Source organism: Micropterus dolomieu, linkage group LG17 (assembly GCF_021292245.1).
Source record: "Micropterus dolomieu isolate WLL.071019.BEF.003 ecotype Adirondacks linkage group LG17, ASM2129224v1, whole genome shotgun sequence".
Taxonomy (NCBI): Eukaryota; Metazoa; Chordata; class Actinopteri; order Centrarchiformes; family Centrarchidae; genus Micropterus; species Micropterus dolomieu.
The window spans coordinates 34,959,453-34,970,234 of NC_060166.1; the positions used below are offsets into that span (position 1 = coordinate 34,959,453).

General features: G+C 38.5%; 1 protein-coding gene across 1 annotated transcript in view; it reads right to left on the bottom strand.

Moving 5' to 3' along the window:
• The window catches only part of LOC123985371 (pannexin-1-like), a 14,079-nt gene extending 3,892 nt beyond the window's left edge, over positions 1 to 10,187 (bottom strand). Inside the window, exons 1-7 of the mRNA XM_046072850.1 lie at positions 10,025 to 10,187; positions 7,487 to 7,709; positions 6,447 to 6,562; positions 4,907 to 5,091; positions 3,266 to 3,544; positions 2,577 to 2,799; positions 1,593 to 1,886 (exon numbers count right to left, since the gene is read on the bottom strand). Coding sequence (XP_045928806.1) covers positions 1,593 to 1,886; positions 2,577 to 2,799; positions 3,266 to 3,544; positions 4,907 to 5,091; positions 6,447 to 6,562; positions 7,487 to 7,667 — 1,278 coding nt within the window. The 5' untranslated portion in view covers positions 7,668 to 7,709; positions 10,025 to 10,187. The remainder of the gene's footprint in view (positions 1 to 1,592; positions 1,887 to 2,576; positions 2,800 to 3,265; positions 3,545 to 4,906; positions 5,092 to 6,446; positions 6,563 to 7,486; positions 7,710 to 10,024) is intronic.
• Positions 10,188 to 10,782: the final 595 nt, after the last annotated feature.

Below are 10,782 nucleotides of genomic sequence, written 5' to 3' on the forward strand. Positions count from 1 at the left end.
ATAATTCCACTAACCGTGTTTGGAGGAAGAAGAATGATGAGTACCATCCCAAGAACACCATCCCTACTGTGAAGCATGGGGGTGGTAGCATCATGCTTTGGGGGTGTTTTTCTGCACATGGGACAGGGCGACTGCACTGTATTAAGGACAGGATGACCGGGGCCATGTATTGTGAGATTTTGGGGCACAACCTCCTTCCCTCAGTTAGAGCATTGAAGATGAGTCGAGGCCGGGTCTTCCAACATGACAATGACCCGAAGCACACAGCCAGGATAACCAAGGAGCGGCTCTGTAAGAAGCATATCAAGGTTCTGGCGTGGCCTAGCCAGTCTCCAGACCTAAACCCAATAGAGAATCTTTGGAGGGAGCTCAAACTCTGTGTTTCTCAGCGACAGCCCAGAAACCTGACTGATCTAGAGAAGATCTGTGTGGAGGAGTGGGCCAAAATCCCTCCTGCAGTGTGTGCAAACCTGGGGAAAAACTACAGGAAACGTTTGACCTCTGTAATTGCAAACAAAGGCTACTGTACCAAATATTAACATTAACACACTTTTCTCAGGTGTTCAAATACTTATTTTCAGCTGTATCATACAAATAAATAGTTAAAAAAAAATCATACATTGTGATTTCTGGAGTTTTGTTTTTTTAGATTATGTCTCTCACAGTGGACATGCACCTACGATGACAATTTCAGACCCCTCCATGATTTCAAAGTGGGAGAACTTGCAAAATAGCAGGGTGTTCAAATACTTATTTTCCTCACTGTATGTAGCTGGAGCTAATAGTAAGCTTAGCTTAGTTTAGGATAAAGAATGGAAACCCTGTAACTGTCCAATGGGGACAAAATTTAAAATTCACCAATAAACACATTGTACCGTTTAAACACTGAATGGTTGTTTTCACATGAGAGTGATCAGTCTTTTCACAAGAAAACAAGCTTATTCCTCTAAGTATCAAACTAATGCTTTAAGCATAGACATAAAGCATAAAAAGAAACGTTACCTAATCTCGTGTCTGTTTCATAAACTAAACAACTAAATATTTCCATCCTCAAAGTAAAACTGAAAGTTAAACAGCATTTTCTTATAATGTGCTGTCAAACGTTCCTGTTTGTACTCTGAGAGATGGCAACAGGTTTGGGTAGAGGTAAATGTCATGATTGCACTTTATTGGCCTAAACCCTTTCTTCCACCTACAACTCTCTTTTCAGTCATTTCTCATCCTTTCCTTCAACATTTCCTTAATATCACAAGGTAAAATTACACAAAATTAGTATTTGTCTCTATCCACAGACCAACTCATAGTTTTTGAATGTAAAAAAACTGAAGATGGTTATAACTTCAAAAATAATTTTGACTATCAGTCTACACCAAGACTGATTAAAAGGTACTATTATGGCTGGTTTAGATTTTTTATAGATAATAGTTTGAATTGCATGATAATAAAGTAAACCAAACTGGTGTTTTAACAAAGTTGTGGGATAACACAACATAATATAAAGACAGAACTATACTAAACAATAGCAAATCATTTCTCAATTTAAAATGTGATTTTTAATCTTTCATAGAATACAATAAATGAAAACAAATAACATTCTGTCTTGTCCTGCCTCTGTACTCACCTTTCATCTCAGTTACCATCTTGCTGTCGTTAGTTGTGGCTGAGTCCGGACAGCTGCAGCTGTTCTTAGCTGCTTCAGCGTTGGCTTCTGTGAGGCTACTGGCAGAGTCTTCTGCATTCGTTACTTGATCCTGTTTCCCTGCAGCACCGGTAGGTGTTTTCCCATCCACACTGTCCATCTTCACCGGACAGAGAGTTTGCAGCAGACTAAAGATGTCAACGTTTTCTCCAGAGCGGTCACCTCGTCTCTTCAACATCTCCAACACCTACAGTCAGAGAACATACAACAACATTGGACAAAGAAAAGAAACAAATATATATATATTAATGTTTTAATTCCTATAATGTGTAATTGCATCCTACACTACTATTTACACTTATTAATGTGCTTTGATATCTATTTTTTGAGAGATATACTAGGTAGCGCATCATACACTACTATTTACACTTATTAATGTGCTTTGATATCTATTTTTTGAGAGATATACTAGGTAGCGCATCAGTAAACTTATATTTTGATCAAAACTGATTGACATAATGGCAGGATTGAAGAAAACCTCCCAAAAAATAACAAGAATTTTTCTTTTACCTGTTTAGAGATGCATCCAAAAACAGTCCCTTGTTCCATCATTTACTACACCCTATATAATAGACACTCACACTAGTTTATTCAATAGTAAGAAGTAAACTGAGATTTTGGACATTTATAAATCATTGTATTGTGTCAGAGACACACGCATCTATAAAATGCTCATTGCGTTGTGGAAATGTTAGCAGACAGTGGACCTTTTTTTGTTCCAGTGTGAGCATTTTTGATGGCACATTATCGAGCATACATTTCACAATCAAGAGTTCGGAAACTGAACTCAAATGATGGACAGTAAATTTAGTGCACAACACGGTTACATAGGGGGTGATCTTGGACACTGGCACACAAACAGAATATGTCGAAACACCTTGATGTATTTGTAGGACTTCAGTTCGCTGATGTTCTCCTCCAGGAAGAGCAGATACATAGGGAGATCGTTCCATTGGCCAGTGGCTGTGGGCAGGACGCCAAGGGTGGGCAGCAATTCGCAGGTCTTCAAGAAGCGGGCGTATCCATGGCAGTAAAGGGGACGGAGACTAGCGTAGATTACCACGGGAATCAGTGCAATGAACAGGGCCAAGTTGACAAAGCTGGAAACAGAGTAAAACATTCACTGAGTGCGTTTTGATTGAGGGCATTTAATATTACAATCTGACCAAGTTATAGAACAACATGAGTAACACAATGACAAATGATCTACATACAATATAATCATCAAAACAAAATCACAACATTTTAAGTGAATAACAAATATGAAATTTCTCTTGAGAATGATGGTAAGTCACATTACAAGAGAGACACCTTATGATATTAATGCCATCCAGAACTATTATTTAAATTCACACATTCAGCAGATTTCATTACAGAGCTATTGTTTTGGAGTACATTATATTATACAGGTGTTTATGTTATTGTGTCCACCCTCGTTATTGTTGTTGTTGCAACGTGGGACTTTCGGCCTGACCCTCCCAACAAATATCTGATGTATTTCAGGTGAACCACAAATTAAATGAACCTCAGCATGATAACCAAACTTCGTACTGCACAGACAAATACCTCAGCAAAGAGAAGACTCCCACGGCAATGAGCTTACACTGCACCTTGTTCGGGATGCCAGTGTCATTTGCAAGCAGCCCGACACGCAGCTCACAACCAAACTCGTCTGTGACAGAGGCCAGGCGGAGGTAGTAGCCGAGGTAGAGGCAGGCACACAGCAGGGTGACAAATGTCAAGCCGCGACACAGCAGGTAGTAACACAGCAGCCCCCGTGAGCACCGCTTGGACATCAGAAACTTCTCCACCAGCGGGTAACTGAAACAGCCCTCGGTAAGATCGCTGGCAGAAGAGAATACAGGAGCAGGGAGAGAAAGACCAGTGAAAAATGATGATTTCATTGATTTGCTTAATAACTATGATCAAGATTAAAGAGATCACCTGTTATTTAATAGGAAATCCTCATTTGCAACAAAATGCTACATGTAGTGTCTCTAAAATGAGGCAAAAGTTAATATTTCAAGATTTTCATCCTCCAAAAGTCGCAAATTATTAACAAATTGATCACCTTGGCTTGAACTGTGTTCCCTCTTAGAGTGTAATTTAGAATGCTTAAAATGTAATAATATTTTGCATGTGACATGTAATACTACACTATTTGTTTATTTATAAAATGGTGTAGTAGTACCATACATAAAAAAAGGAAAATGCATACATTTAAACTCTGTGGGTCAGTAAACATATACAAGCCCATATGCAAAATTTCAGTCTTTATTTATTCCAGGAACAAATTCAATGATTAAATGACTATGAAATGAAATCTGTGCAGTAGATGGCTTCAGCCGGCTACAATTTATTCCTTCAGGGCAATTGCGCATCAAAAAATTAAAATGTGCTTCTTTTTGCCAGTGACAGGCTCAGACTGTTACGGTTAGAAGTCTTGCACAAGGACAATTGTCACTCTGAAATCTTTTGAGAGGCGAGTCGTTGCAGGATCACCACGGTGGAAACGTGAGACAGAGTTGGAGAGAGGAGTTTGTTGTGTTGGAATAACATTAAATAAAGTATTCCTAGCAGTTCCTCTACGTATAAAACAAACACTTGTTCAAAACAAAAGGTGTCACCAGCCTGTCAGCGGCACAATTAAGCACTTTTTGTGGTTATTATTGTGATGGGTGCAATTGCCGCTAAGGAATACAACGCAGCCACTGCAGCTGCTGGCTGAAGCCATCTACTGCACGGATTCCAAAAGGTTTAAAGGTTTAAAAATAACTCTGAACAAACAACAGTGGGGTTTGAACATTTGCTTAAAGTAAAAAAAGTTGGCTGCTAAACTCTAAAATAATCCCATGGTATCAACCTTGCCTCTTTTGGAACAGTTCACCACACCACAAGGTCAAATACTGTCCCAGTGCTTGTGTCACAAGACTTAAATCAATTAAATTATTCACGATGTCTCGCTCATTAAATACGCAGGACTTATGAATGCACCTCTGTCAACAAACTGGGTTGGTTCCAGAATTGATTTAGAGATCATTTCTATTGATAAGTTCATTATGATCCCCCTATTGTCATATGGTATTTCACATGCTAGCCTAACTCCAACCAGTTTTCTTCTGTGATGCTAAACCTTAATTCAACCTTAGCCTAACCCCAACCAATTCTCTCTGCAAGTCTGAGTTGATTTCAGGTGTTCTGCTGTACCTGTCTGAGGTAGTTTTTGAGGTGGACATGCGTTTGGCCAGAGTGACAGCATGGTTATAACACCGGTCCAACTCTTCCATGATGAAGCTGAGGTCCGACTGCAGGAGGGGCGCCACAGAAAATCTCCAGAACAGCGCTGGGGTGTACATCAGCACCGCCACCAGCAACAGAATGTAGGGAAAGAACTGGAGACAGGATAGGGGTCAACAAAAACGTTAATTGACAAATCATATTGTTAACAATAACCTTCCTAAATTCCTCAAAGTTTAGAGACAGGGACAAGCCATTTAAGTTATAGTACCACCTCCCAACCACCACATGGCGGACCCTCAAAGCGTTGTCTCCAATTCTATTCGATTATTATCTTTTATATCTCATTTTAATATACTGAATCACAAAATTTAAAATAGAGGAGGGAAGTGGAGATAAACCAAGTACCTCAGCAATAACTGTAAAATAGTATTATTATCAGAAAACTAGACAGAAAAAACATCTATCCACTCCAATGGATGTTATGCGCCAAAGGGTAAATTCTGTCTTATTTTGTATGTTTTATTTGAAATGATGATATAATTTGCACTTGAATAACTTTATGTGTATTTATACCACTTGCTTTATTAAGTAAATGTTTAAAAACATATAGTTTTTTGGACCTATATTGAGTTCCACTCAATCACTTCTGATGTCAAAATTAAATATATTGGGGGAAAAGGTTTATAGGCATAGTTTTCGACTTCAAACAATCAATAATCAACGCTGCGGCAAATCATAAAGACATAAACTAACTAAACAGTGTCAGATGTGGGCGTGTCCATTCTTCTCCATGACCCAAATTGAACTTAAAGTATAAAGGGAAAAATTTGTTTGATTATGTTTTAGAGATTAATGGAGGAACAAATCAGCTGTTTTTCATAAAGTTTCTGTAACTGCAATGATTGCAGTACTGCAGAAAAAACAACTTTTAACAGTGATACAGTTATGTTAAAGGATGCAATTCACAAGTAGCATAAATGACTGTTTCAACACAAAACAAAAGCTGCCTCTGCACTACTGAGGTTTAATCTTCTACTTTAATACACCATACCAAGAAAACATACAGGGAAGACTCACATTTTAATCATTTAACACACTAATGATGTGACTCACTGCTGTGTAAAGAAATCATGTTACTTAATGTTTAAATTTTAAACAGCAGCATCCTGTTAAACACTAACCTTTTGGAATTTTCTAAGAAAATTACTGTATGACATTTATTATTTCCCCAATGCATGGCACATTTTTCTTTATTGCATAGCATCATCATGCTTATTAAAATACAGTCTGTTCCAGCAGTAAGACTGTCTAAACATGTCTTATTGTTCTGGTAGAAGGTGAGTTACAAGGCATGTGCCCATATGGTATGTGTGTGGACATGTTTTAATCAAACTTATGTCAATCAATTGAATAGGTTCAGTAAATGCTACCCTGTGTGTGTGTGTGTGTGTGTGTGTGTGTGTGTGTGTGTGTGTGTGTGTGTGTGTGTGTGTGTGTGTGTGTGTACCTTATGCAGCCACAAAGGTAGATTGTGTGTATGTACGTCTGCCCAGCAGAATGAATCCACGTATGCAGCCTGCCTCCAGGAGAAGGTTGTGGGAGCAAAACAGCTGATCTGAGCACCTGAGAGAAACATAAAGAATTAATTTCCCCATTTAAGTGAGAAGTTGTAATGGAGCACAGCTGATTTATGTATAGACAGTGGAAAAACAAAATCAGGATGTTCATTGGTTTAACACTGATCCATGATTGCAGAATTATAATTAGTTTGAACCTTTTAAGTTTATGTAAAAGGTTCAAAGCTTATGTAACGAAGGATTTAGTTTTTTTCTTTTGAATATCTTCAGTCTGCAAAATATTTGTTGACTGTGTGCTTCTCTATGGCCTTAAAATCTGCAGATCCCTCTCTGATTCTCCATCCGATTGTTGTGAATTGATGTGATCTGGGCACGACATTTCAGGTCTGTGGTTAAATATATAGTAGACGCATTTGTCTTCATGCGTGGCATGCTGGTTTGAAATTGTGTCCGACTTTCGCCGGTGCTGCAAAACGTCACCATGTCACATTAATACCTCGCAGGAGCAAGGTGGCTGCAGGCACCGAGTCCGGCGGCTGCAGTTGCTTTTCTCCGGCCGTACAAAGCTGGAACCACACTACTGCCTGGTCTTGCGGCATTTTTCAAGATCAGTCATTGATTACAGCTAATAATAAGCTCACGCAGGTAGAATGTGTCCAACTTGACGGCGCTGTTTTTACACCCCGCCACTGCAGGCACCTGCAGCTCACATTAGCCTATCAAAGAAAGTCAGCCGCCGTCATCTCGAACGCACCTAGTGTGTGCAGGTATCCTGACTAACATGATCAGGCTTCACTTAGCCTTTGTTTGAACCTGAATCTACAGTTTAGCTCAACGTTAGTCAGGTTTTTCAGTCCTGCAAAGTTCCTTCCTAGAATAACCCTTTAGTCTAGACATGAACTAGTCCAGTTCTGGTCTTGGACGAGACTTGTCATCTTGACTCTAGTTTTGGCTCCGCATCCCAACTCACCAACTGAAACTTCTTGAGCGAAAGCCAGAGAGATTAGCAGGAGGGGCAAGCCCACTGCCACACAGGTCACAATCTTGTCCGCAGCCAGCTCAGTTCGGATGTTCTTGTATCGGGCCTGGTTCTGCTCCTTCAGCAGAAAATCACTGAACACGTACTCTGTAGCTACGCTGGCGATGGCCATCTCACCTGTCTTCTGTTACCAGCAGCACATAAAAAATAACACCTGCGGACAAAAAAATCCAGAAACATGTTTCAGATATTAAGATGAATTCTCTGTGTAAACTGACATGTCCCTCAACACTGTGAAAAATGAAAGTCATTTTGCCTTTTTGTCAGGCAAATTTCAGTTGCAGAATGCAAAGCAAGGTGTCAGGTAAACAGTCTGTCCCAAAGACAATCCCAGAGAAAGTTTAACAGTCTGGTGGCCGGTTAGTTTCCCAACTTGCCTGCTGTGCTTCGTAATGCAACTCTAACACATGAATAAGGCATTACTTTGCTGGTATGACATTTACAAACTTTGTGAAAATGATCATCTTAATAACCTTAAAGGAATTTCAGTATTTTTAAACCTGGGTCCTGTTTTCAAATATTTTGAATGAATAGTAGGTGCAAAAAGTTTTGGAATCTGTGCAGTAGAGCTGCAACGATTAGTTTATTAATCGAATAGCTGACGATTAAATTAATCAATCAAGTCACTTTTTAAGAAAAAAAGTTAAAATTCTCTCATTCCACCCTCTTTAATGTGAATATTTTTTGTGTTCTTTACTTCTCTATGACATTAAACAGAATATATTTAGGTTGTGGATGAAACAAGACATTTCAGGACGTCCTCTTGAACAGTGGGAAACACTGATGGACATTTTACGCCATTTTCTGACATATTGTAGACCAAACAACTAATCGAGAAAATATTCAGCAGATTGGTCGACTATAAAAATAATCACTAGTTGCAGCCTTAACGTGCAGTACATGACTTCAGCCAGCAGCCTCAAACCAGCTGCAATGTATTCCTTCAGGACTACTTAATTTTGCCGCCAACAGGCTTGGACAGTTATACCAGGTGTCTGACAACATCAGTGAAACGACCCCTACGAGTGACTCCCTGTGACACTGTTTGTTTTAGATACAGAAGTCTCCCTCAGGGACAGTTCTCGCTCTGAAATCTCATGAGACGAGTTTGTTGTGTACATAGAGGAGGTGCTAGCAATACTTTATTTCCTAACATTTCTCCAACACAACAAACTCCTCTCTCCAACTCACTTTTCCAGCATTGTCTTCCTATAACAACTTGCCTCTCATGAGATTTCAGAGCGAGAATTGTCCTCATGCGAGACTTCTTTTTTTGGCTAAAAACAAAGGGTGTTACTGGGAGTCCTTCGTAGGGATCCTTTCCATGATGTTGTCAGACACCTGGTATCAGTATGAACCTGTCTGTGGCAAAAAGAAACACTTTTTGTGGATGTAAATTAGAAGGGTATAATTACCTCAAAGGAATAAGTTGTAGGCACTGCAGCTGGTTTGCAGCTGACAGCTGAATTCATCTACTACACAGACCTTTTGTACCTACTAGTCATTCTAACTCCAAAATATGTGAAAATAAGCCCCATGTTTTAAAATACTGCAATTTTCCTTTAAAGTAAAAGTGACATTTACATACAAATACATTTTAATCTTGTTATTATGGCGTTAAATCAAGATTAAATATTAATTTTATAATAGGCAGGTCTTTTCCTTACTCGTTCTGTCTCTCCTACTTTTGTTCACCAATGACCTAATTCACCAGGTCACACGCATACTGTCAAAACAAGTTTGAGGAAAACAGGATACTTGTGATATTTGACAATGACATTTTCATTTGAGTAATACCTTCCTTATTTTCTTTTGTCCCATTTATAGTCACTACTGGATGCTTCAAGCCAAAAATGCTAAAATACTGGTGGTACAGAAAAACTTGACATGTGGAGCAACTTCTCAACCGGACATTTATGCTTTGATAAACGTTTATGATGCATATTTTTTGTATATATCATATATATATATATCTGGTTGAGTTTGTTTAAATAACCTCAACTGATTCATAGAATTTTACAAGCTGCAAAGCCAACAGTGTTTAAATCTTGCCTAATGAAACCTCAGCTGAAATCATAAATAACTTTAATTAATTTGCATAACCCGGTCTAAATTATTATAAACCGTCACTAATTGTTTTGGTGATGATTCATCATTTACCCGCCATTTCAGTCATGACCACTGATTTATTAACCAAGGTTGAAAACAACTTGTGACTCTCTTCCCACAACAACAACAACAAGAATAACAACAGGTTCCTTTGTTTATCAGGAGCTGGATTTTTGCAGTATAACTAACGTTCTATTTCTTCAGCAAAAAAAAACACTTGATTTGCAGGCTAGGTTAACTTTCAGTACGTTATTTAGCTAGCTATGAAGTGTGACTGCTCAGAAAACATGTTTAGGGAAAGAAGAAACACGTTAGAAGTTTTTGTAAAACGAAACTATGAACTTGAACTTACTTACCGACCTGACTGTTAAAGTGTCATGGCTGTAGGTGCACAGCTTCGGCTGCAGCAAAAATAACACTTGGGTGTTTTCCAGGACTGGAGCTAAATGATGTGGCAGACTAAAGTTACACATTCAACAGATGAAACACTTTCGAGTCTTCTTCTTCCTGTAAGAAAGAAAACTCCTTCCGCCTTCTTTAAAAACAGATGCATTCAAGTGCAAATCGGAATCTCTCATATCCCAGCTGTAATGCTGCCTTCAAATGAGCGTGTGAGTTTGTACTTTGGAAAGTCGAGTACACACGCAGGGTTGTGTTTATTATCATGAGAAGGTTATTACTTTGTTAAACTCATTTCTCATTACCATGCATGACGTTAAAATGCAGTAATTCAGAAAACCTATTTCGGGAAAAAATAAATGTAAATAAAGCTTGGACAAGATGCCCCCTCAACACCTTAGTTTACTTGCATAGTTTTCTAGATGCCTATGGGATCACAAAAATAATTTAAAATAAATATTTTGCAAATCTTACAGAGGTCATATGATTTAACAGCCTTTTGGTTTGTACACTTATATATTGCTTAATGTTAGCAGCCTGCTCCAGAAAGCTTGGCTTTAGTTTCAGGAATTTTGACATATGCAAATAAAATGTTGTTAAAGTAATAATAAAAGTAAATTTAAACCTCTGGTGTGATTTAAAGTCTAAAATACAACCACACGAAATCAAGCTATGCAGTTAAGATTGCCACAATATTAAAATGAAAAGAAATGTCCCCT